The sequence below is a fragment of the Platalea leucorodia genome (genome assembly GCF_965183815.1).
Source record: "Platalea leucorodia genome assembly, chromosome: 16".
Taxonomy (NCBI): Eukaryota; Metazoa; Chordata; class Aves; order Pelecaniformes; family Threskiornithidae; genus Platalea; species Platalea leucorodia.
The window spans coordinates 1,337,577-1,365,553 of record NC_138838.1 but is presented as its reverse complement, the minus strand read 5'-3'; the positions used below and the strand labels follow the sequence as shown (position 1 = coordinate 1,365,553).

At 42.5% G+C, this 27,977-nt stretch overlaps 1 protein-coding gene across 1 annotated transcript; it reads left to right on the top strand.

Moving 5' to 3' along the window:
• HSF5 (heat shock transcription factor 5) lies at positions 1-27,973 on the top strand (the record flags this gene model as incomplete). The annotated part of the gene is made up of 5 exons (XM_082328109.1): positions 1-583; positions 3,405-3,773; positions 12,268-12,365; positions 17,504-18,035; positions 27,906-27,973. 5 exons carry the CDS (start codon positions 1-3, stop codon positions 27,971-27,973), a joined length of 1,650 nt encoding a protein of 549 aa, XP_082184235.1.
• Positions 27,974-27,977: the final 4 nt, after the last annotated feature.

Genomic DNA, 27,977 nt, shown 5'->3' with positions numbered 1-27,977 from the left:
ATGGAGGAGCCGCGGCTGCCCGCCCCGCTCAACCCCAAGAACTTCCCGGCCAAGCTGTGGCGGCTGGTGAACAGCCCGCGCTTCCCATCCATCCGCTGGGACAGCCACGGCGAGGGGCTGCTCATCGACCAGCCGCTCTTCGAGTGCGAGCTGCTGGGCGTGGGGCCGGGCCACCCCGCGGGGCCGGACGGCGATGGGGCGGCGGGAGCCACCGACCTCTTCAAGACCAAGAACTTCACCAGCTTCGTCCGACAGCTCAACCTCTACGGCTTCCGCAAGGTGATGGCGAGGCCGGTGGGCAGCGTGGCGGGGCCCGGGCCTGGGCCGGGCCCGGGAGGTGGCGATGACAATGGCGGCAGCTCCACCAGGCCCCTGCACCACTTCCACAGCCCCCATTTTCGCCGCGATCGCCCCGACCTCCTCATCCACCTGAAGCGCCTGACCAGCGCCAACAAGGAGAAGATGGCGGCTGGCCTGGAGGTGACCAGCCGCCCGCCCAACCGCTTCCAGCAGGTGCTGGGCATGTCGCCGCACGGGGACCCGCTGCTGCCGCCCTCGACCCTCGGCGAGGCCAACAGACCTGGTGAGGCGGGGTGGGCCGCGGCGGGTTTGAGAAGCGCTGGGTGGCACGGGGTTTGGAAATCAGCGCTCCCCTGAGGGAGGAGGGTTACCTGTCCTTGATGGTGGCCGCTCAGTTCACCTGGTGTAGAAAAATGGTTGTTCTTCGTGCAGGTAGATCTGCTGCCAGTAAGCGTGGGTAACGTGGTCACATGTGTTTCAGTCTGCCTGTAGACTACAATACAGTCCCTGTTGTGGACTGCACTAAGAACACCCTCGTCCGATCTCTGTGGAGCTGACACAGCTCTATCAGATGAACGTTACTGCTCCTTGCCCATCAGCAGGGATGCTTAATAAGCTCTCATTAAACCTGTGTGAAACGATGGGTCGTGTGAAGTGACAGCTAGAGCATCCTGTCGGTTTTGTGCAAAGGAGAAAAGACCTGGTAGTAAGATTTCTGTCAGTTGTCTCCTGAAAAAGAATTACCAGCTAGTTTTTAAAGAGGATTGTATGAGTAGGTGAGAGCTAAATAGAAAATAATATCGTTCACAAGCCCCAGAACATGTTTTCTTTCTTTCTAACCCTCCTTGAGAGGATCTGAGTTTTCCAAGACAAGTCTGAGCTCTCAGAGGGTTATTCCACAAATTCCATGTAAGGTTGAGAGCGTTGCAGTTGACGCTGTGTAAGGAAGATGTAAGGATGATTTATCTTGTTTTTGCACTGCTCTTTGATCGAACTGTGGGCTGCTACCAGAAGAGCAGTCCTCCTTCCCATCCCCTCGGTTGTGTGTTAACCGCCATCTTCCTTGCAGCTGATACAGCAACCGTGTTGGTTCAGCACGGTGATCCGAGGAGAAGACTTGAGCAGCCTTTTTGCGGCTGGCTCCCGGGCCAGGGTGATGCACCATATCGGTGCAGAGCTGTAAAGCTCGGCGCGGGAGATGCGGCAGGACTGTGTGACGAGCAGAAGGGGAGAAGCAGTTGGTGGTACTGCTGCCGGCAGCACCAGCCCGCGTTTCGAACAGAGCAGGGTAGCATGATATTTATTCTTGGTTACTGTTTCAGAGTAGCAATCGTCATCTAATTCATGTGGTGTTTTCTGTGACGTGTGTGGAACTACACCTATAGTACCAAGAAAACAAAATGAAGCATTTGAGAGTGGAAGGAACTTATTTCAATACCGAGGCTAGGAAGCATTTAAATTAAAGATTTGGTGTTAACATTGTTAATACTAAGATGAGTCATTACAGGCTTCTTCAGTGAAATCTGGTCTGACTGATGTAATGCAGGCCATTAGTAGAGTAAATGCTAAGAAAGATAGAGCCTTTTAATTTTTTTGGCCTCTGTTCTTACGGGTACAGTTTTAGAGAGCTTTTGCTCTAGGAGTCTCAGTTTCTAGAAGGACAGAAAGAACAAGGAAAACATCGGGTTTTATATGCAGTCGAGTTCTGACAGGCTGACAATTTACTGTGTGCTCTGTCCTGACTATTTAGGGGCACGTCTTTGCTGTAAATGTGAGGTAATTTGATAGATAAAAGATATTTTTGTTTGCAAAGTGTCAGTCTGTTCCAAATGTCTTGCAACATGTAACTCTGTTAAACATCTAGGAACAATTCCTGTAAAGCAACTGGTGCTTTGTAACTTGGCATCCTGTGGTGTCTTGTTTATGTGTTAAAACTCGATGATCTGAATTTCCCTATCCGAAGGTAAAACATAAACAAAGGAATTGTCATACCTCTGTTCAGCCTCTGTTTATATATGGTAAAAATACTGAACGGGAAATAAACAGTCCTATACGTTAATAAATTTTCAGGGCCAGGTGGTACTTATTTAGTGATTCTTAATGATTTAATATGAACTTGCAGAATAACGACTGCGTATTACCCATTTCTTGAATTAGTTCCCATCAGAGGAGTGAGAGAGATAAACGTGAGGCTATTTTTTTAAGAAGTCCTTTACAGTGAGAATTGGGAACTACAGGTCTGAGAAAGCCTGGCTTCTAGATAAACCCTATTGACATAAACTATCCTGAAACTTATAATTAGCATGGCTATATACAATACTGTGGAAGAGTCACAAATGCAGTAGTTCTTGTAGGAATTCGATGAGCATAGGTGTTCTCGGTGTTACTGTCAGTGTTTCAAGAAAATCACCAAAACCTCTGATAGAAATCGAGCTGTCACGGTATAAGAGCAAATACCATTTCATGAAATAACAGACTAAGAGAGGAAACTAAGAGAAGAATAAAAGGAATATCTAGGAAATAACAAAATGGCAAAGTTTGGGATATTTTCGTCTAAACTGAACTATTTGAGCTGACTGGAAAAAAGTTGGCTTTGAATTTTTTTTCTTTACGAATGAAATGAGTTGTCACAAAGTACTTTCAAAGTCACTTGGAGGATTTTGACATTGCCCTTCCCTTAGCTGTCTGTGAGCTGTCAGCATTGGAGTTTGGTAAAGTCTTGCTTTATGATTTCCCTTTTTTTTTTTAATGCATTGTCTGATTTAACACACAGTACTGTCTAAATTACTTTGGTTTGGTTTAATAAGTTACTGCACATTTTGATTTATAGGACATTTCTAAATACTGGTAACTTGGTATTGCAAGTTTAAGGAGATTGAATGCTACGTAGACAGCTGCGTGTTGGCACTGCACGAATACGCCACCGCAGCAGTTACTGGATGTTCAGGTGTAAGAATACAGTCTGTTTCTGGATTACGTGTATTGGAGCAAAGGTAGTCTTCCCAAATAATGTTGTAGAGCCTTGGCTCCTCATATTGCCTTTCATTGCCTGTGAAAACTCCTTTCCTTAACACTTGTTTCACTTTATTTTGTCCCCACTGCAGGACTGCTGACTGTAGGACAGTTTCATCAACCTTATCATCGAGAGAGTTTCTTTCCTTACTCCTACATATCGACCTCGTCCCAGAACCACGGCACTTTACCGACAAAAAGTTTAGACCGGACTCCAGTCCCTTCCAGAACATGGCAGGGTTCTCTTGGGTTGCTTCCAGGGCATGAGGCTTCCCCAACTTTTCCAGATAAAGGGGTTGCTTTTCCAGTATTCCAGAGGTTTCCAACAGAGGTCACGTACACGCTCCAGCCTGTTGCCTCTCTTCTGCCACTTCAGCAGTCTCAAACCGTTGCCGCTTCCCTTCCACAATACAGCAGCTACGCATCTTCAATGCAGTACTCACAAGCCTACTATCCAACAGGTATGGAAAAAATTTCTGCAATTGCTTTTCGAAAAGGTTTTTCTACATTTTTCTACAATGCTCTGTCATGTGTATATCTCAAGCGAGAATTAGATAGAAAGTGTAAAGTCTAAAAGGAAGAGAAACCTTTAAAGCAAAAAGATTTTCTGTTTGGTATTCCTGTCCTTCCGCCAGATTTTAAGCGTCCCCTGGTGATTTTCCAGACGGCCTCTCTGTTGAGGTTAAAGGGCGAGGAGAAAAACATTTGTCCACAACTAGTCAGTGTTAGGTGAACTTTCTTTTTTTTTATTAAGCAAAACTAGGACGATGATACTAAAGCGCTGAGAACTTGTTGAAAAGTAGTACACTAGTCCTTAGTCTCATGTTTTCCCAGGTTAAGTTTTTAAAGTCAAAGATGAGTCAAAAGTATTGTGTAGAATATTTCATGTGCTCATACTATTTTCATATCTTAATCGTTTTTCTTGTTTAGCTTCTTTACCTTGTATTTTTTTATGCATTGAAGACTAGAAAGTACGAAAGTCTTGACTCCTTTCTTTTGTCTAAAATGTTTCCGCTAAAATTTTCAGTCTCACTTAAGTGTTTTTATTCTTCAGAAGAGAAGTTGAAGCAAATTATTGTTCTTTTCCTTGCCCTTACCTTGAATTGGAAAGATCATGTGATAGGTTATTTTTTTGGGGGTAGTGGTGTGGGGTTTTTTTCTTAAATTTCTCTTAAAACTTCTGGAACTCAGAACATAGGGACTCTTTCCTTGAACAAACTAAAGGTCAGTTGTTATTCTTTCCTTCTGTCGGTTCCTCCCTTGGCAGCTGCGCCTTCACCAAGACAGATATCCCCGTTCATAAGTCCTACATGTGGCGGCTGCTGTCTTTCTCCAAGTACGCAGTGAAATCCTCCTGTCTTTTGTGCGTGTTTTGAGACCTCCGCTGAGAATGTTTCAGATAGTAATCACTAGTTTCCGTAACATTTTTCTCAAGGAAGGATTCTGAGGAGCTAGGCATTTCTTGTGGACACTCTTAAATGTTTAAGAGAGAGGCAACTTTTGCCATATGCTCCTTGCCCTGTGCTGCTTGCAAAGACTACCTACTTACAGAGATTACTGCAGTGGCTAGAGCCTGCATTACCAGCTGCAAACTATTAAGTCTCCTCCCAGGAGCAGGGTGTCCTGAGAATCATAGAATCATCGAATGGTTTGGGTTGGAAGGGACCTTAAAGATCATCTGGTTCCAACCCCCTGCCATGGGCAGGGACACCTTCCACCAGAGCAGGTTGCTGAAAGCCTCATCCAGAATACCTGCTGAAGGTGGGAGATGGTCCCCACTTCACGTTTCTGTCGGTTGCAGAGCATAGGCTGATATTCGGCATACTGAATTTTAGATGTCTGTATCTCAGCCAGTCCCCCAGACCTCTTCCGTAGTCAAGGGAAGGACGTGGGCTTCTTTAGGGTGCGGTTCATACAGCTCGGTTTAGAGTCTGTCTGGGGGCGAGGTTACTCATGTCCTGCAAGTGCCTCTTTTGCAGTACTGACTGTAGAGGCGTTGAGGGAGAGACTAGCGTAGATTTAGACATGAATATATAGATCTTTCTAACCAGATGACGCTAGTCTCTCTCACTGGAGTTATAAAAGTTTAAAGAATAAATTGGCTATGTTGTACGGGTAGAATCTTCCAGGGCAGGAGTGCGGGGGGAGAGCATGATGAAAGCACACCAAATTTTGCAAGGTACAAAAATCAAGGTGTAATTCAAACTAAAATAGAGAAACTTAGGGAATCTGAGGCTTTTGAAAACTGCAATGAATTCATGAAGTACTTCTGAGAAGATACGTTTGACATTTCACTAGAGAGTATTATAAATCTTTTAATTTTCACTGACACTTAGGACTGTCTCAGTGTTTTTACTTCTGTTCCTGTGTATCTCTCAATCTCTCCACCGTCCTTTCTTCTGTGCATTATAACATACAGAATGCTGAAAGCTTATTTCTTCATATGTCCACATGAAAAAGTCTGCTTTCCTTCATCTTGAGAGCACAGCACCAAGATTAGCTTATTTGGAAAGTGATAGTTAATCTTAAAATATGTATTTCATAAGTGAGGGGACTAAAGAATATACGTTCAACCTTATTCTTGACTCCTTTCATTTCACTTTTGAAGTCCTATTGAATTAAATCAAAGTAGAACTTTGTCAAAAGATTTCTTTTTATGTATATTCAAACTTGTTTGTTAACTTCAGCGACAAAAAGATTTCCCTGGTTTTTCATTATGATTCTTATTGAAAGGACAGTAAAATAAAAGGTGCTCATCTGGATCTTTTTTTCCCGCTAGCATTAGACCATAATTATTTTAAGGATTTAGTTCTGCTTGCTTTCAACTCTCTGCAAAACCTTTGATAGTAGTAGGATTGCATCAAAGAAATGCAGCGAAGCTTTATTATCAGAGAGTATCCTAAGAATGAAAAATCAGTCAAGGAGACCATGGGAGAAACGTCGGTTATTGGTGCCACCTGACGCCACAAGTCCGATCATGCCTTTCGAAGACGTCTGGGGCTGTAGGCTTCATTTCCATATGATAACTTTTCTGGTGAGTGGTAGCTTAGGAGCGGTCATGTTATTCTGAATGATAAACCTTCTGTTAAGAGAAATAATTTTCTTTGTATGTAAGGCTTAAAATTCACATGGTCAAAAGGGGGTTCTTTAAATCAGCAGCTGAAAACATCTGTTTTAACACAGCATGAATAGCGCCATATTTTCCCTTGAGAAAAGCAGACTAGATGCATTAGTAATGCACTTGTAAAACTAGCTGTAGGATTCAACTTGCCTAAGATTCATCTGAATGTATAATAGTTAGTTGTATATGCCTGGGCTTGTCTTCTAGATTACATATATAGTCAGTAGAGAGAAACAGGCACCTCCCAGAGGTTGAGTCATTCCAACTTTCATAGACCTATGCCTTTGGAAGACAATTCTTTTCTTTCTGATGAGCCTATTTGTTCATTGACTGTGCAGAGAGTCGACAACTGCTAGACATCTGAGTCTATGTAGCAGGACGGCAATGAATCCCACCTAAATGTCTAAGTTCAAACAACATTGTCTTTCCCATTTTCCCTTATTGAAGAGACCTTGGGTATCATCTTCATTTTCATCCGTCTTTTGGTTGGTAAAGGGTCGGAGCTTGCATAGTTTTTTATTCAGGCCCATTCCGATGTGTTCGTTGATCTGGCAGGAAAAGGCACAGCTGCATTCCCTAATTTCCTGCACACCTTTGAGTACTGTTGACCCAGTTGTCTGATGGATAATGAGCTTCTCTTAGGCATAACTTTTGGACCTGACATGATAAGTTCACACTGAAAGGATGGTCTTAAGGTTCTTCCTTGGCATTTCCCACGTAGTGCGTGCTCAAGTAGAATGGAAGATGCTGGAGAGCATCAGTCTCATGCCGTTTGGCCCAGCTGAGCTGATAATAATGCTTATTCATGTCTGTTGCTGTCTTGAATATGTAGAGATGATGCATGGGTTCCTTCAATTTCCAGCAGATCTTTGGAGAAATTATGGTGGTTTTTCAAGCTTGGAAACGATCTGCTGCTGATTGTATTGGGTTTGCATTTATTTTGGGGCTTTCAGCTTTCCTGAGCTTGCATGTAGGATTGGAACCTGTAAAAAGCATGCAGTACAAATGTGTATACATTGAACTGTACTCATGGAGCTTTTTGATGTTCTTAGGTTTTATTTACATTTAGGTTCTAACTTCCAGATATATTTGGCAAGATACATCTTTGCTAAAACCATGGCTGAGCTCAAGCGTAGCTGTCTGTGTCTATGCTACTGCATTAGACTTTGCCAGGAAGAGGGCCTGGGTGTCTGTCGTTGGATCGTCAGCCTGGTTAGCACTCTCCCCCTAAAGTGCTGTGCTTCGTTCAGCGGTTGGCGTGGGCTTGGGACCATTCCCAGCAGGCTGTTTGGATGTGGCTGAGGGAGCTGGGGTTGTTTAGTCTGGAGAAGAGGAGGCTGAGGGGAGACCTTATTGCTCTCTACAACTGCCTGAAAGGAGGCTGGAGCGAGGTGGGGGTCGGTCTCTTCTCCCTAGTAACGAGTGATAGGACGAGAGGAAACGGCCTCAAGCTGCGCCAGGGGACGTTTAGGTTGGATATTAGGAAAAACTTCTTCACCAAATGGGCAGTCAGGCATTGGAACAGGCTGCCCAGGGAAGTGGTTGAATCTCCATCCCTGGAGGTATTTAAAGGACGGGCAGACGTGGTGCCTAGGGACAGGGTTTAGTGGTGGGCTTGGCAGTGCTGGGTTAACGGTTGGACTCGATGATCTTACGGATCTTTTCCAACCTTAACGATTCTATGATTCTATATTTTGACTTGGAAGAGTAAGAGATTTTAATAGTACTAATAGTGCCAGAGAATGGATCTGAATGCATTTAGTTTACTGGTTAGAGCTGTAGCCTTCATGTCTTCAGCAAAGATTATGGTTGATTTGTTCTTCTCTATTGAAACATTGAGAGCCCACAAAATAGTATTGTCTCAAGAGGAGGAAGATGTATATAAGAATGTGATGTTAATATTGTCATCCCTCCAGCTAAATTTCACATGCTTATTTTTATACAATTCATACAATTTTTATACAATTCATACAATTTTTCCAGTGTTGAGAAAACAGGAGCTAGTGAATGCCTCAATAATTCTCTACTGAATAGTTCGCTGCTTTGGAGTTAAGAACGCTAGCCTTGATCAGACCAAATGTCCATATAGCCCGTCGTTTCCTCCGACAGTAATGCCCAAGGAGGAGTGCAGGAGTAGAGCGAGAACGGGCTGATGCTTTTCCAAAATACTCCAACAGTGTGGGCTCAGAGAGTTAATAAACCGTATCCCGAGTTATATTTCATAGCCCTCAGTGGATTTCACTTCCATGAACTTGTCTGTTTCTCCCAACCACTGTAGGCTTGTGGCATTTTCAACATCTGTGACAAGGACTTCATTTCACAGCTTAATTGCATTTTGTGGAAGGAGCCACCTTTTCTTGCCTCTTTTGACCCTACTGCACATTCATTAAATCTCTATTAGTTTTTTGTGTGAATGTGTCTATATGCATATCCCTCTCACTGCACCGTTCATGGTTTTAAATACTTCTTAGTTCCTTCAGCTGCATTTTCTCTAGAGCCGAGACTCCTGCCCCGCTTAGCTGTTCCTCCAGAAAAGTGTTCTGTACATCATCCGTGTCGCCTTCCCTGTTACCTGTTCTGTTATTATTGAGAATGTAGAGTCCAAAAATATACACGGAGGTCAAGGTATGGGTGATTTATACAGGGGAATATGGATTTATACAGGGGAATAATAATGTTCCCATTTCATTCTCTGTTCCCTTTTGTATTATTTCCTAACAATCTGATTGTTTCATTTGTGACTTTGGAGGTCTTTTCGACAGCTGCTGAGTGTCAAGCTGGTATCTTCCTGAAACTATCTACTATACTACCAAGATCTAGTTCCTGATTATTGACTGACAACTAAGAACCCATCATTTTCTTTGTGAAATGAGTTTATTTTTCCTGAGTGCAGAGCTTTATCTGGTGGGTGGTGGCTTTGGGAAACTCATAACGATTTTTTTTTCACATCTTCATAGCTGACTGCTCTTTTCTGACATGAATAACCTGGTATTATCAGCAAGCATCACCTCACTGCTCACTCACTCAGTTTTTAAAGTACTTTACTAAAATGATGAGCAGCATGAGTTCCAGTGCAGGTGCTTGGGGACCACCACTGGTGACCTCATTTACTTGTGAAAAGTGACTGTTTATTCCTGTCTTCTGTGTTGTATCTTTAAAACAGGTTATTTTTTAAATGTACAGCCTTCCCTCTTGTGCTGTTGTTGCTCAGTTTTTGTAAGAGTTTCTGATGATGACTTTGTTAAAAGCTTTTTGGAAATCCAAATATCATATCAGCAAGATCAGTTATCCATGTTTGTTTACCTACTGGAGGTCTTTCAGGAGGGCAATGAAGGGTGACTTCTCTTAAACAAGAGAGACAAATGTTGACTCCTCCCCATTATATATTATCCAGTGTCAACTAATTCTCTATTCCTTTGTATTTCCTTCTAATTTTTCTTATTCAACTGTCAGATTTATAACTTGTATTTGCTTATAAATTTTTTGTTAACATACTTTAAATAACTTCCTTTAAAAGTATTGATTTCTTTGCCTGATTTCTTTGCAAACCTCTTTAGATATCCGAAGATATTTTCGGTGTGTTTGAAATATGGTCATTCGACTTCTGTGCAAGAATATTTGTGATGCAGAGTGTTCAGTCCTTTCCTTGTTCTGGGAACTGTGCTCTTCACTGATCTCCGCTTGTTCTCAGGGGTCCGTTGCTGGGTTGGTTACAGCCCCGCTGACAGCAATTCCATTTTCATAAATCAGTGTTCACATTCAGCATATTGTGTCCTAAAGAGTGTGTGAAATTTTCCACCCATAGCTTGTATGGGCAGAAGTACATCTCTTTTTTGGCAGAAACCAAATTATTTTGAGGCTGATCTGTCTTGTTTGATGGAAGGGGCTGTATCTTTTTAATTTATTCAGTAAATATTCATTTATTCCGTAAGATGCCATTCATCCCTGTCTCCTTAGTATTCCAATGAGATCCATGTTCACTGTCAGTTATTTCATAACAGCCAGTGACAGAATGTGCTTTAGCTGGTAATTTCTTCTGGGTATGACTAGAATAACTATATCTTGGACAAAAGACCTTAGAAATTTCTTCTCTCCAATTAACAGGGTAGGACAAAAGCATGTGAGTGAAGCAGGTATGTTTGTTGAATCTTGATTCAGTTTGAAGACTTGAAGGGTTGTAAATGAATCAACACCTTCGATAACACTGCCCGTCAGTAAATGCTTTCTTCAGTGTTATTTTAAAGTGGTTCGGATATATGATGACTCTCCTTTTGTGACTGTGGGTGATGAGTGGTACTTATCCAAAATTGGCCTCCATCTTATGGTGGATTTGTTTCTTAACTGGCTACCATTAAGACTACGTTCGTGTTTCCCATGATATTTCCACAGATGCAGTTGTTCTTGCTGTTAGATCAGTCACTGCCGTAGCCTATAAGCTGGCAAACAAAGTTCTTGTGAGTGAAAACCATTCTTTTTATGCAACATTCTGTGTTTCAGAGGCATTCAGAATCGGTCAGCAGCCTAGTCTTCTACACAGTTATTTTTGTTCCCACTTTGATTTACAAACATAACAATTTGATTAACGAGTCGCTTTTGCTATAAGCTCTACTAACTGTAAGAATACTGTCATTTATGTTTTACTTGTAGCTTTTTATAGCATATAATCTGGACTTAATCTTTTACACTTACCTACTATTTCACAAGCACTTTTTCCCTTCAGGTCCTTCCTTTTCTTTTCTTAGAAAATAGGTTCTTTGTAATATGTTTGTTTTTCCTTGGAATCACTTAAGCAGGTTACAAGAAATTTCTCCTTTGTCATTGCTCTCTCGCATTGTTTTTACAATAGCCCTTCAAAAGTTTTCTTTGGTGGTTTTCTTGGGTTTGCAAACATACTTGGGAGTTTCCAGTGAGTGAAACTCAGGTATCGTTTAGTTTTTGGCAATACCCAGAATTGTAATATGTTCACAGGTCATTGAATGTTCTTCTGAAAGATGCCCAGATTTCATCATAAAGTTGCTCAGAATTAGCTTTTGAAGTAACATGAGTCATACATATATCTCATGCTCCTTGAGAAGGATGTCCATGAGCTTTTTCCGTGTTGTTTAGCTCCCACGTTTGTTGCTTCAAACTGCACAAAAATTCAGCAACATCATATTAAAAAGGGCAGTAGGTATAGATATTAAAACCCCATCTTGGGTGTCATAGCAACTGTCTCATGTGAAATCCCATGTAAGTGTCAAGCATTGCAAAGACATGGATCTGATCCGTTTGCCATCTCAAGTTGCACTTACTACCTTTAGTTATTATGAACATTGGACTAAATTTGACTTCATCAAGGATTTCTCTCTCTCTTTCAGAATTTTATCTGTCCTTCAAATAATGCCTTTACTTTTAAATTATCTCTGCGTGTCACCAAAAAATAATACCTGCAGAATATTGCCTCATCTACAAAGTTGCTTTTTAGAATAAAATCACTGTGTAATTTCAGAGTGTGTGTATAAACATCTGGGCTCTTCCTATGTGATTCCGCTTTCTGTGGTATCTTGTGATGAGAAAGTCAAGCAGCCAAATCAAAAAGGTGATATTAAGATACAAAAGACTATGATTATGTGTGTGTATATCGATTTTACAATATATATTTTTAATATATGTACACATATATTAGAATACATATTTTTTAAGATGAAGAAATCAATCTTAAAATCACTTGGGAGGTAGTAATATACTTCTGGAATTTAGTTTACTGCGTGGTTATTGAAATGAAGTAAGCAATAGAACTCTGCATACCAAACACAAATTCTGGCGGTCTGATAACTGTGTTTGAATTCTCGCAGCTGCAATGCAGTGTTTTTCACCACCTGCCCACGCAGATCCTCTGACTGGCTGTGCTAGTCCTACAGCTTCGATGTACACCCACTGCAGCTTTTTCCAGGTGAGTGTAGCACACTTAAAATCAGGTGAAAGCGGAGGAGACTGTATGAATGAACTGTAGGTTTATGGACTTCTGGAGTGAAGGATATAAATTTGAAAATTGATCTGCTTGAGAAAGTGAAAGTCCTGTGGTTTACAAATATCTATTTCAAAGAACCACTGAACGTTAAACAGGTAGTTCTGTAATTCAAGTTAGGTTTCAGGGTACCAGCGTAGTGGGCGTCCTCATCAGTGGAGTGGTTTTTTCTGTGTAAGTTTTTTGCTTGACTTCACCAGAATTCATTTTAGTTAACGAGTCTACGTTTATCTTTGAAGAGTGTCTTTGCTTGGACAAAAAGAGATTCTTTAATTTTATGAAGATACTGGGAAACAGCTCCACTTTTTTGTCCCAGACAGCTTTGTGTAGTCCTGAGTTTCATTTGATGAACGAGAAAAACGAAGGTGACTTGGAATTGGCCCCACCTCAGAGATGCCTTGTGAAAGATAACTACAGTACTTACTGTAAATGCTTTATATAATTCCGGTGGAAACTGCACCTTATTTGGAGGGCCTGGCTTATCAAATATCAAAAGATCTGAAGTGAAAATGCAAGGGCTTCCTTTTCTATTACAGCGTAATGCATATACTTTTTTTTTCCTCACAGGGGACAAGCAAAGCAAGTTATGCTTATGTATGTTGAAAAAGGGTTGACCTACCCAAGCTTGATCATCCAGTTTGCTGTCTTGCAAATATCAACCTTTGTCTTTTTATTCATGATTTTTTTTTTTTTATATAGGCTTATCCAAGATGTCCAGGTTACGGCCAGGATAAGATGTTGGTGTAAGGATATAAATAGCCACTGGCCAGTCATGCCATTGAAACTCTAGTATTGTTTTTGATGCAGCGCATCTTTGTCCTCTCACTGTCATCGTGAGCTTCTTTTTCATCCAGGACATGAGCGATGGGAAGTCACAATCAAATAACTTCTTATCTCAGAAGGCTGAGATCAACGTTTGGGATAGCAAATCATTCCAAAGGAGTCCTCAGGAGTGTTGTTGTGGCTAGATTGAAAGATAATATAAGGAAGGGTCTAGTGAAACTCAGTTGTTTGGGGACGCAAGTCCATGGCAGTGTGTGGAGTCAGAAGAGGTGTAGGCCACTTACTACTGGATGCTTTGCTAATACTCTAACCAGGGAACTCCCAGTCAAAAGCTACTGGTGCATCTGGGCAGAGACTGTGGGAAGGTAATCCTCTGTGTGAGCAGCCCGGGGGCAAGCAGTGGCATAAATCGGTTCTACCAGGTCAGTAACCGGCTGTCTCTGAGCAGGGTAACACAAATATCATACAGAATGGATCAACAGGACTTCTTGGGCTTTCTGAGTCTTAGCGTGGCATAGATCAGTTCTCCTGGAACATGGTGACAGGGGCTGTGGAGACGGTACAGAAAACAGCGGTTTGCCTGTGGTTCTCGCTGAGCTGTGGGGAATAATCAGTTTACCTTTTGCGTGCTCTGGGGTAGATACTTCCCCAAACTTCTGCTGAGGGACGCGGCCAGCTACAGTATTGGTCACCCTGCCCTGCTTGTGTATTGATCATCAGTAACCACTTGCACAAATCCTCAAAAGCAGTAAAATTAATGAACCCTGGCTAACTCAGCATTTTTATCGTTCTTGACAAAAAATAGAACGTTTGCATTGTATCGTTCCACTCAAGATCTTCCAGCAGTTGCAGGAATTCAGTGCAATGCTGTTGAAGGGTGGTTTGCAGGGCATTTTAGGCTCTTCGATCACACTGTGGCCTACTAGATACCACTGGCAAAGTCTAGACAAAACTGGAGCAGTCCAGAAGACAGGGAGCCGTATCAACACACTGGCAGTCAGCAAGCTGATTATCAGCCCTGTTTCTGTTGGATCCAGGCAGTGCTTTGTGGTCTCAGAAGGAAAAACAGGCACTGTTGGACAAGAAAGCCTACACCTTGTGCTAGTCCTTCCTGAGTCTGGCAGAGAGCATCACTTTACGTTTAGGAGAGGTTAAGACAGGTACGGTTTCTCGGGGCTTGGAGGCCAGCTGCTGGGCTCGTACTGTACCCACCTGACCTGCTGAAACATAGGTGACCCTGGCTGGAACATGGGCAGGCAAGGCCAGTAAGTAAAGGTCTGTCTGTCTGCCTGTCTGTCTGTCTCTGGAAGAAGCTCCAGAGAATTAGCACATGGACGAGCAAGGCGATATAGATGGCTGTACCCAGACATAGTGGCTGATTAGGGTCTATCTCTCGTCAGGTTTCTGAAATCAAGGTTTCAGAGATTCGTATTACACTTTCATCGCAATTGGTTACAAAACTGGGAGCTCAGGTTGGACTTGATGATCTTAAAGGTCTTTTCCAACTAAAATGATTCTATGATTCTGTGATTCATACTCTTTTTCATTTGGGTTCTCCTGAAGTGGGGTGTGGATCGGTGCGATAAATCGGTATCCTTGCACAGGAATGAGTCTTGTGAGAGAAAACTCCTGCTGTCTTCTGCAACAGCAGTTCCGGCAACTCACAACTATTACTGCAGTATTTCCCTGCTGCTTTATCATAGATGTGAACCGAGGCTACATATTGGATTTTAGTGATTTTTTTATTTTTATTTTCCTTTTTTTTTTTTTTAAACTCACAGCCCTGCTATTTGATTGTTGCAATTAGCATTGTTATTAAGCTGCCAATATTTCCTTGTGGAACTGAAGCAAGAGGAAATGGAAGAAATAAATGTGGGAGAAAAAAGAAGAACAGCTTTCCTGACCTTAAAAGCAGTCCTAAGTAGTTTGCTTTTGTTTGTAATAAGAATGAAATCAGCCATGTTATTTAAAAATGAAATTGAATCTGAACTACTTCTGAGTGATTGCCCAAGCGCTCGAGCCAGATTGTTTTAGTCCTAGCAGTCCCTGAAAAGGTGCGGTTGTGCTTTACTTCTTGAATACACTATGCTAATCTTGTAAGTGAAATGCCCATCTTCCCTTTCACCACTTTTGCTAAATTAGACCATTTTTCCTCATGAGCTCAAATGATCAGCAAACTATTAGTCTTTTGAGTCCTGACTTCTCAATCTTTAATCACTTTTCATTGTGTCATTGCTGCCTCCCTCCCATCCTTGTCTGCCATATCTTCTCTAGATAAACTAAAAGGATTTAAATTGTACCTTTGCATGGGCACTTTCTCCTACTGGAAATGTGTACAAGATCCTATAGTGCATCCAAGAAGATGATAGGTGTTATAACAGCTTCAAGCTGAGGTCCCCTAAGAAGAGGCAGAAGAAGCTGCAGTGTGGGTGGGTTGGTTGGTTGGTTTGCTTTTGGCAGGGATGATCTCATCCCCGGACAGTTGACTTGGTAACCCAGATCTTACTTAAAATCCTGGCTACTGAAGGCAATAAACAAGCGATGCAACAAAAGTGAAACTCCTTGTTAGTATTTTACAAAATACAACTGAAAAAAATATTAAATGAAAGGAACTATGTTTAAACCTGTATCATAAATATATAAAGGTGGCTTGCCTTTAATGAAAAGACTTTGCATAACTTAACCTAATTTCTCAAATTCCAGGTTTTATCTTCCCCTCCTTCCCCTCCCACCCTCCAAAGTTTATGGCTATCTGCAGACTGGCACATCTACATGAATCCACAACAGGACTTGACTTCATACACCCAGAGGAAGGGATCTCATCTCTTTGTGGTATTTCCTTCAGGGACTTCTGATGTTCATGCTGCTGAGAGACCAGATCCTTCACTCGCATTTGATCTGATATGGCTTTCCTAGTAGGTGATCCTGTGGCTTCCTGTTCTCTAATTTATTCATCTATGGAAGTAGCTTTTTATTAACCATTACCTCAGCTAGAAGGTCTGAGGATAATCAGGCACTAAGGACTAATCCTTCATACTAGATCTCTTCCAAAATAAGGTTGTATTTTAAATATACCTGAGTTTCTGTTCAACGTCATTGTATGGCTTGTATTTGTCAGAAGAAATTACGCTTCCAGTGTCCTTGAACTCAGAGTCATCTCCAGAAGAAAGAGCAGTACAGACACTGGCTGTTAAAATGTGATTTATCATTTCACTTGGGTAGGACTTGCTGCTTTTGAAAAACTCTTCATTGTCTTCTTTCTGCTTTAAACGTTCTTTGATTTATATGAATTCTACTAAAAAAAAAGTATCATTGGATTGCTGACTGTGTCCTGTCATCTTGTGATGTCATTGCAGTGAAATATTTTAGCGGTGTTCAGACCTGCTCTGTGATGGCAAAGGCAGCCTCGACAGGTTCGCCAAGAAGTGTTTCTGACCTGAAGATCTCTAGGGCTTTTATACAGATTTATGTAGACTTTGAGTCGTGCATTTGTTGGACACCGTGTCGTGACAGGAGTGTCCAGATGTGAGGCTGTGACAGACAGGGCAGTTCTACAGTATTTGTTTTTGTAGGTATCTGAACTCCCGTTCATTTTGGGACTGGAGCATCCCTGGGAATCACCCCTTGTGTGGGTGCGTATATGGACAATCACTTGAAGAGGAAAAAGATGTTATTGGTAAGTAACTGCGAGTTCCTCAAGTTGTGTTGTCCATATGCACATTTACAGCATACGCGCCTTTTGCTCTTGCTTAAAAATCTCGTGGTTTGTGCTGTTTTTATATACAACAGTAATGCTTGAGTTTTAGAAGAACTGAAGGCAGGTAGATTTGCCCTCTCATTTTCTATCGCATATGCGGCATGTGAAGGGGGTGGTTCTAATGTACCCCCACAGATCCTACTAAGACTGGAAGTCTGCCTTGAACGCTTGGGTATACTTGTAGGGTAAGCGCAAAGGGTACGCGGGCCGTGCCTCTGAAGGAGTACGCAGCTCCTGGTAAGTAACCTTCCTTTCGCTCCAGGAGAGACAGTGAATAGAAGAAAGCAAGTGTGCCAAGAGTAAGGTGGTTAATGAAAACCAAGACAAAATAGTAGCCTTTTTTTTTTTTTTTTAATCAAACTGGCTGTTTTAGCTGAAAATAACAGACAATCTTTCAAGCTTTTGGGTAAACGAACACTTCAGTTGATTGCTCAGGTTCATTTCCAAAGCCTTACAGAACGAATACACATCCTGTCACTGTAATTTTTTGATAGAAAAGTTCACTGTATTTTGTTTCTTCCAGAGTCCTCCAATGCAGTCACCTTATGCAGCTGAATTTCTGCCCTCTGACTGGCCTTGCAATACATCTGAAGAAAACAAGAAGACAGAAATAAATCTTGAAGCTGTGTTTCAGATTGTTGATGAGATGCGTTCATCACCCAAAGCTGAAATGGTGAAAGTGGAACCTGTGGAGAGCCAATGTTCAACCCCTCAGTCTAACAGAGGTCAAGCACTGCTGGTTAATAGTGAGAATAGTGATACACCTTCTTCAGCTGAGGAAAACCAACTGGAATCTCTTATTCCTGTAGCTTCAGACACATCATTTGTGATGGGAGCAGATCAAGCAGTAACTTGTTCTCCATCACAGCCTGCTGAATTTCTTTGTGCTACCTATACCGCTGCGTCTGTAGAAAGCGCTGCCGCTGAAATAGTGCAAGAATCTGGCACCACACAGGAAGCCTGTGTAAAACTGAGAGAACGACCATATCGCTACCCAACTCAGTCCTCCGTGATGTTTGTTCAGGAAGGACCATTCAGTCCAGAGCAGGTAAGGGGTAAAGGGAGATAAAACATCTTTTTTGAGATAACTATATTCAATAGCAATGCTAGGGTCTGACTGATAGCTTTTTAATATTCTTGCCTGCTTAAGAACTAAAGGCTTCTTTAATTAAGCTTTTAATGGACAGTGAAGGGTTTGCTTGGTAAAGCAAGCTTTAAAAAAGAAGAGGGAATGAAAAAGTATCCCACGTTAACGAGCATGAGATGTGTTAGCCTGTGTTGGCCAAGTTAGGGTGCTCATTTGCATGGGAAAAATACATAGTGCAGGTGTATTCCTCAAAATTTCATTTTTGGGTATGTGTTGAAGCTACTGTTCTGTTACGCTATCAGTATCTTGATGCCTTCAGTAGAGTTTATAGCTTGGAAATCCTCAGCTGGTGCAAACTTGATTGTTCTTACTCATCTTCCTCTTGGGGATCTTTCTAGGAAGAGATGTATATTCTGATCAAGTGTCTGCAGAGCTCAAGCCTAGAGTAGACCGTTCTGCTCAGCAGTGTGTAGAGAAGAGCACGTCCTTGTGCTAGTGCCTACAGAGTTGGCAGTACTCCTTAATGAGGGTCCACTGATTATCTTAACTGTTGATCGCACATTAAACACTGTCAGTTTTGACAACTTTTGGAGTGCATTTTTGGCAGTATAATTTTCCACTGTTGAAGGCCTTTGGAGTTTATGGTCCAAACTCCTTTGTTAAGAACTGAGGGACTTAATGTGTGAAACATGGAATTGTTTGGGGAGGAGGTGTTTCGGTTTTGAGGCCCCTTACTTGTGTATTTGTTGAGAATCCCGGTCTGTTTACCTGGATGTTAACTGGTTAAATAACTGGGGCTTATTCTGTGTTGAAGAGGAATTCAGGGACTACTAGGCCTTTCGTTTGACAGATTCCCGCTTTTTGTTTGAAATATTCTTTCTCTTACTAGTCTCCTCTTCCCAAACTGAAGAGAGGCGAGGTTAACTTAACCCTCCAGCTGCCTCTTGTCTAGTGGTGTTTCCAGAGCCTGGGATCAAGGCAGGTGCAGAACTCTCCAGAGAAGGCTTGTACTCCCATCAGGCTCCTACGCAGTTTGCTACCTTCCTTATCCCTGAATCTGGAAGCCTTCCGAGGCTTTTGGTAGCTGTCAGTGCCATGTAATTGAGAGCAAGCTTACGACAAAACAGTGGCCGTGCACAGAAGACAGTTTTAGTCCTCTGTGTCGCAGCCCAGGAGGAGCAAATTCCTCCAGTGTTAATACAAAAACATCAAGGCAGCTCTGCTGGGTCAGATCAAAGGTCCGTCTTGCCCACTGTCAAGTCTCAGGACAATAGCGGTAATCTGACACACAGGGAAGAGCAAGAACAGGGCATGCAAATAGAACAGGGCATTCCTCCTTATGCTTTCCAACTACTTTCAACTTGAGGACTTGGAATGATACCGTGTACTTAATCTTAGCTTTCTCTTCTGTGGACTGAAGTCAGCCTGTGAACCCATGGCGATTTTAGCATACAGATGCTTGGCTTCCACCAAACAGATACTTTGCTCACTATCTATTGCACAAAGAGGTTCCTTTCGTTCCTTTTGAGCCTGGCTGTTACTAGCTTCGTGTGATGCTTCCCGGTTTCTGTCTCAGAAGAGACATTCAGCTGTCATCCCTGCCCGCTTACGGCGTGTCGCTTGTGATTTTACAGATCCCTTATCACAGCCTCCTCCGTAGTCTTTTTCCCCGCCTGTACGGTCCTGCTGTAGTTTCCTCTGCACGGCAGCTGCTCCGCACCCCTGGTTAGCTTTGAGTTTGTTCTCAGCTTTTTCCATTTCTACTACATCGTTTTTTGAAAGGAAGAGAGCATTGAAGTTGTGGGAAAGCTATCCATTTTTACAGTGGCACAAAGATGTTTGCTGTTTTGTTCTCTGTTTCTTTCGCAGTATTTCCTAGCATTTACTTGCTCTTGTGACAGCTATTGAACCTTGAACTATTCTCCTCAGAGAACTAACAGTTTAGTAGAAACCTGCTTTATCCTGCTTTCCTGATTTCCTAAAAGATAGCAAATTAAAGAGCAATTCTTTACATGAAAAGAGTTAGTACATTCAGTAGTTCAGATCCAGTGTTGTCCTCTTAGCCTCAGTGAATTCCTGTCCTAGGCTTTTATAGGTTTTGGCCTTTAATGGGCTTCATTTTATTCCACTCCTACTCATAAGAAATATTTTATTTTCTTCTTCAAGTGGAAATACGACATTTCTGTCATGCTAGATCAAGATGAATTTGCCTCCTATTTTATTCAGTCTCCTTGGCAGTATGCCTAGGTGAAGGTTGAAACTCTTGCTTTCTTTGGTGAAGGTTAATCCAGCAAACCCCGTTCATGTGAGTTGTTAATTTTAGTGCCTTACCTTCTCATCATGGTTCCAGCTGGGTATAGGTATAGTGAGTCATGTAACCGGTGAGATGCAGCAGGTTTGGCATTTTTCAATAATTGAAGTGAACAGGCAAAATTTTCACATCTGTCAGCGTTGGTAGCTTTGTTCGATTCTCCGCCAAACAACGTTTGGGACTCTGAAACTGCAGGATTACTAGGCCTGAGTGTCTTCACTCAGATGGATGTGGTAAATCCATGGTCAGAAGCATGTGCGCTTAAAAAAACCTAAACAATAAAAAAAAGAGATAACTTGGGAACCAGATTTGTGTGGGCTAGGCTGACGCTATTAGGATGAAAATCTCATTATTGCCTTTTTTATATTAGATTACTGAAGAGTTGGTGTGTAAGATCCTATAAACACAGTGATAAAAAGGAATCTGAAAGGGGCACTGTGCAGTATCATTGCTCTTCTGTTCCCACACACACAACTGTAAGGCTTACAATTGGACACAGCGTTGCAAGTACAGGTTCACCAGTGAGGGGGAAATGAAATTCCCTCAGTGTGCTGGCCACGCTCACCCCCGTCCAGCCCAAGGCATCGTTAGCCTTCCTGGGCACGGCAGCATCCCCAGGTCCTTTGTGGAAGACCTGCTAGTTGGAGTTTCTAGACTTCATAGAATCATAGAATTGTTAAGGTTGGAAAAGACCCTTAAGATCATCGAGTCCAGCCGTTAACCCAGCACTGCCAAGTCCACCACTAAACCGTGTCCTCGAGCACCACGTCTGCGCGTCCTTTAAATACCTCCAGGGATGGGGACTCCACCACTTCCCTGGGCAGCCTGTGCCAATGCTTGACCACTCTTGCGGTGAAGAAGTTTTTCCTAATATCCAACCTAAACCTCCGCTGGCGCAGCTTGAGGCCGTTTCCTCTCGTCCTGTCACTTGTTACTGGGGAGAAGAGACCGACCCCCACCTCGCTCCAGCCTCCTTTCAGGCAGTTGCAGAGAGCGATGAGGGCTCCCCTCAGCCTCCTCTTCTCCAGGCTGAGCCCCCCCAGCTCCCCCAGCCGCTCCTCCCCAGCCTTGTGCTCCAGCCCCTGCCCCAGCCTCGCTGCCCTGCTCTGGCCACGCTCCAGCCCCTCCATGGCCGCCTTGGGGTGCGGGGCCCAGCGCTGAGCACAGCATTCGAGGGGCGGCCTCACCGATGCCCAGCACAGGGGCACCATCACCTCCCTGCTCCTGCTGGCCACACTATTCCTGATACAGGCCAGGATGCGATGCCCTCTTGGCCACCTGGCCACACTGCTGGCTCGTGTTCAGGCGGCTCTCAACCAGCCTTCTTTCAGCCTCTGGGCTAGTAATAATTTCTTAATAATGGTTATCCCAATATGATTTCTACATCCCCTATCTGATATTGCTCTTCCGTTCATAGTGTATCTATTTTTCTCTTTAAATAATGACATTTGTAGAATTGTTTCTAGAACAGTTGTCCCGTGGAGTATCCAAATTAGGATGCTTACTTGAGAAATCTTCCCTTCTCTCACTAGTGGTTAAGGCTGCTTACTCATTTTTCTAGAACTTATTATTATGTAAATGTCACCAGGAACGGAGAGGTTTAGATCATTACTCATGAAATTTGGATTCTAGCTGGTGAAGGTAGTGAACTACGGTCCTCCTTCCTTCTTTTTGTTTTTATGCCTAGGAGGGAGTTGTGGTTCAGCTGTTAGACAAAAGGCATTGCTAGCCAAATGGTTTTCACATGGCCTTGTTAAGAGTACTAATGCAAAGCATACAGACAACACATTTCAAAGAGCAAATACTGCGGTAAAGTAGGTATCTAGCAAGTGCAGGAGGCGTGCTGGGGGGAGCTAGCTCTCCCTGGCGTATTCAGTTACCGTATTCGCACAGGCCTTTTTGGATATTATTTGGATATTATTATACAACTTTGTCAAAGAATGTGTATGTATTTCTATTAATATGCATACACATTGCTTTTTGTATATTTAACATTGAGTAACGACAGACTCAGGGTGGAGAGTGTGATTTTTGGAATTACTAATATCTGATTACCAAGTGTGATGACCTTTTGTCCTCTGTCAGCTGACACATACCAGTTTTCAAAAGCTTTGTTTTCCTTAATAGAAGGAAATGTTGCAGGCTCTGAACAATCGTTCTTTAGCATATTGATTGATAGGATATTTGCAGAAGAGATGAATATTCTAGAACAGGTGATAGTGAGAACATCTTTCTGTCTAAAGGTAAACTCCAAGTGCTTAACTTTGGGCCTTTACTTCCTCAGCGGAACAGAAACGTAACTTGGTTGTTTGGCTTTTTTTTTTTTATTAACCTACAGATTTTTGCCACATGATCCTGGAAATACACCAGTTCAGTAAATGGTTGCCTGCAAAATACATATGGAACAGCAGCAGAGGGCTCCAAAAAGCAAGCACCACATTATAATTTAATGTCTTAACGATTGGGTGGGGTGAGATTTCCAACGAGAAATGTGCGGCTCGCATGTGTAGTTTTGCATCACACAGCTCTGTCAAGTTGTTTGAGCTAGATCTGTCATTGCTAATCCACGTGTGGGTAACAATGAGTGCAGCTGGATTTCTTCTAGCTTATTTCTTACAGCTAGTTTGATAACTGAGGACAAAGCTCAGACTGTGACGACATGTACCCTGACTTTGTATATCCTGGTTTTCTGATTCCATGTTTTGCTTAATATGACATTTTGTAAGAGCTTGAGTTTCAATTTGGCAACCTTAATTCTGAGTCAAAACCACTTATTAAGTAAACCATGTAGGCAGTGTTCAACACTTGTTAGATGTCCTTTCGGAGCGGAGAAGAATAGTTATTATTTTGTCCCTAAAGTGATTACAAGAAAATATTGAGTGATCTTTGGGTTTATTTCTTTGTTTGTTTGTTTGTTTTTTAAGGAGAATACTAGTGTTAAATGTGAATCCAGTAGGTCAGAGATGGAAAAGAGACACTTCACTTCAGGAACTGAGCCTGTGAACAAATCTGTAGAAGAGACAGACTCATCTGTAAAACCTGGATGCAGGAAAAGAAGACGCGGTTCACACAACAGCAAGTCTCCTGGTAAGAAGAGATTCTACATTTTTTAGAGATTACCAAAACAGCTACTCTGAAACTATTACAGAAAGGGGAGATCAGAATAGTTGAGTTATTGTCTGCAGTGTAAGTACTTCATTGTGCCTTCAGTTAAAACATTATACTTGTTCAACCTCTTAGTATACTTACCAACATGCTTCTATAGATATGCTTACAGTAATTACTCTTATGTGGAAAAGGGTATAAATTGTATCAGTCAATAAAACCCGAAGTTCTGGGAGTTGTGTCAGAAACCTGGATGTCACAACATTGAGATGAAGTCCATAGATATGTTCGCTGGAGGGTGACAGTGCTACGAAGGAAACGCTGCGTGATGAGGTGACTATTGAAGTAAAAGGGAAAAAAACCCACCAAACTGATGAAGTTAGTGTAGAAGTCCAAACCTTTTGTCTCAGATCACTAACTAAATTTCATACCAGTCTGCTGATACGTATGCTGAAATACATGAGAAAAACAAGCAGCAGAACATCTGAGGCCAAACAATTCACAAATCTAGTAACTAAAGGAAAAACCTAAATGTCCACGGATTGGAGAGACATAAGAGGACACGGGGAGGATGGCCTCTTTGGATCCATTCTAGAGGAGAAGTTGGTGCAGTCTGCAAGTCTCCCAAGAAGCTATTATTTCGGCTGTTCATCAAAGAGCTGGTCGTAGAGTTTGAAGAGCTGTTGCTCACTTCAAAGGGTAGTTTCTAGATCCCAGATAATGATGCTAGTTAATAATTCAGCTCATAACGCCCATCAGTGTCAAACATTTAAGTAAGGGATAAAGTCTTTTTGTCAGGAAGCTGAGAAAAAAGGTTGGATGCCATCTTGAAAGAAGACAGGCTTTTGTTTAAAACACAGAATTGAGAGTTCTTGTTCAATTACTTCCTGGTATCACGGATAATTAGCAAACTTCGCAGCTTTCATATCTAAAGCAAAACATTTGCTTAATATGCCAGTTGTAAAGTTATGTACAGGAACATTTTGGAAAGCATTTCCATGGGATTGTTCCACAGAGATGAAACATTGTTACGCTAGGGCTAATTAGCAACAATTAGCATAGAGTCTGCTCTCTGGGAAAAGTGATAGTCATCCAGGTCTGCGTTTCCACTGTTGCATCTCTTAGGCTTGGTGTCCATGCGAAGGGTAGAGACGGACAGCACACCTGAGCCAAACATGATCAGGCCCAAAATAATAAATTGGGCACGTGATAGAAGCTTCGAAGCTGGCACAGCCCATCTCCTGCATCTCAACTGTAAGCCTGAAGCAGACAGGTTTAAATATAAGCTGACGTCTGTTGCTCTGACGACATGTTTTTGTGTCAGTACCTCCTTTCCTCCGTGAGTCTTTGGAAACAACTTCTTCCTTCATCTTTCGGTGCTAAAATATTGCATCATGAAAATTTCCAGGTGTTTCTTCACAACTTATCCTCTGAAAGTGCTTGAGTCCTGTCCGTCTTCCTCTTTTCCTTTAGTTACTCATTTGCAAGTTTTCTGAGCCTGCACTTTGCTACGTATCCTGCTATGGAGAAGGCTTTTGTTCCATCCGTTTCAGCAGGCTGCTGACATTTCAGCAGGCTGCTGACACTTGTCTTTGTTATGTGGTGACACCAAGTTCTAGATATCACACAGCGAAAGCCAACATGATGTGGTACCAAAGGCCGCCGCAATGAAGCTGGAAAGAGACGTCACTTCTGTGACTGGGAGCAGCTCTGGGCGATAATCTGTACAAACGAGCAAGAATCAAACCCTCCCGTGTGGAGAAGGTGGTGCTTCCCTTTGAAGAGCTAGACCAGGTTTCTTTGCCTTTCTGCACGTATCCTGGAGCAAGAGAGACAGCTGGTGACTTACTAAAATGCAGTCCCCAGGGTTTCCCTGCATAGCGGCCAGCCCGTCTCTGCAGCGCCAGAAATCACTGAAATAGGTCGTCTGTTTTCTTCAAATGAAAAACAATACACTTTTAACCAACTTTCTCAGCTAAATTCTAGTTTACCAGTTTTAAGAACGTCCTGCCAACCAGGGTCAAGATGAAAGGTCTCTCTAGTCCATTGTCCCGTCTCCAACAGTATCTTTGGCATTTTTGTACTATTAAGTAGAAAAGGCCTCAGTAAACTTTCCTTCAATTAATTCACTTTTTGAAGCCATGCAAACATTTAGGATCCACTGTGGGTTTTGTAAGTTAATGTCATTAACATAGGTTAATTACACAGTGGGTGAAGAACCCTCCTCTTTGTTCGTTTTGAATGCAAGTGTTTGTTTTAACCATATCTTTACTCCTCGTGCACTAATTGTCTTTGTACCTGACAATTTGGCAGAGGGAACCCGTTTTCTTCGGTAGCAGCAGGAGAAGAAGAACTATCTGTGAGTCCTCCCAGGAGTCAGAGGCTGCAACAGCGGGTGCAGAACTTAACTCAGCTCTAAGATGGATCATTGCAAATGAGCATAGGCTGTGTCATCTGTTCCCTTCCCGCTCTTTTTCTTGAGAGACAGTGGCCATGGCTCTCTAGTTCCTGGTGTCTTTGTCACATTGAAGCGTGCGGGATATATTACCTTTCAGGGACTGCTTTTTTCAGCCCCAGGCTCTTTCTTAGGACATAGATTTGAAGGTGCTGACGATGCATCTGCTTTCTCTACTACTTTCTAGTTGAGCTCATCTATAAAATGGGATTTTTGGAATGAATCTGTTTGCTTATGTTGGCAGCATCCACACTTGCAACAGGAGTCCTTTTGGACTTCACAAATGATTGATAGGAACTTGTAAATTCTTCACGTATCCTTCCCCATCTCCTCTGCATCGTACTCCACAGGTGCGCTCCGCTAGTGAATACAGCTGTACTGGACCTAATATCTGTGCTGTGTGCTTCCTCTTCTAAAAGAGTACATAAAAAGGACCGGATTCTGATGGGAGATATTTTTGTTTGCAGCCCTTCTTTCTGGAAGTAGGGATCTCAGAGTGGAGCAGGTGGAATTCGTTACTTCTGGATTTAAGCATTTAAGCTGATACCGATACATTAAGGATAAAGCTTTCTTTCGCAGTGGCTGGCCATATATTTTTTGTGAGTCGTCTAGTCCTTCAAATAATCTGGCAACTTTTTCTAATTTTTTTTGCTACAAGAACGCAGACATAATACCGAGATGCTACTGACTCATGTGAATCCATCATTGTCAGGCTGCGAGGTGCCCTAGACATTCACCACCCCCTCCCACGGCGCTGCGGTTGTCTCACTATGCGTTCCCTCTCCCTCACTGCAAGGTAAATAGATTTATAGGTGCAATTGCTAAGGGCAAATCTTCATTCAGGCAAGGTCTCCCATGCTATCCTATGTTCACTTGAACTATTTCCTACACCTGCCAGTCAAAAATAATTTCATTTAGCTCATTAGTGTCCCTAATAGGTCACAGTGAGATCTCCTGCAAAGGTGTTAAGTGTTAATGTGGGGACAGGCCTGGCCCTGAGCTCTTCAACACCTCCCGGCAGAAGCCCAAAGTGAGGTTGCTCTCAGGAGTCTGAACTGCAGCTTCTTGCTCCAGCCCAGCTGCCGTTACCTTTACGTCATGATATCTTCAGTGAAGGCCTTTCAAATTGCCCGTCGTGACAGCCTGCTGTTTTGGATGAGTGGATGTTAGCCGCTGTCTCCTAACTTTACCTAATTCAGAGTCGCGTTGTTACTAGCCCCCTCATTTCTCTGTCCCTAAGCTTTTTCGAGATTTGTTCCCAACAGAGCCTGCTTTGGCAGGAGGCGAATGTCAGAAAGCGCAGAACTGGTGCCTACTGGGCGGGAACTTTGTAGTGTAGGAAAAGAACAAGGGCTGGAGTACTTTTCCTAAGATGTGAATGTGTCTGTTTAGAAAGGAAAGGTCACACAGGTAGCGCTGTTGTGACTTTATCGAGGTACTTCTTCACTTTTTTGACCTGCAAGATCTGGCCATGCATTGGAAGTATCTCCATTTTGCCGTGGATCAAGGCAATTTTCAAAAAAGGAGTCTCTTGTTTGTGCCGTCTGTGACGCCATGAGTTTTCTCTCGGATCTTGGCACCGGCTATGGCGTACTTTGAGGCAGTTGTGCCTTTTATGGCTAAATGACGGTGTATGTCACAAGCAGAACGGGCATTTCTGTAGATCCTGCCAGGGCTTTATAGTAATTATCAGTTGGTAACCACAGTAGTGAGCGCACGTATGAATAACGTATCTTGAAGAATGAGAGCGCTTTTATTATAATTTGTTTTGTTGTTGTTTTATATTTAAGTTTTGCAAAATTAGAGTAATCCCTATTCTTTAAACAATAAGCCTCAAATTCTGAAGCTATAGTCTGCCTTTCAGGCCGTATTTTATAGTACCTGATAGAAGGACAATTGCTACGTATGCTGCCAAGTGAAACATATACAAGGACTGATATTTACTCAGTATTTTCTTTTCTTCCTAGATCTCCATCTGCTGGTAGATGTGGCTTGCAAGCAGGGCTGCTTTCCGCAGGAAGAAACAAGAGAGTGAGAAG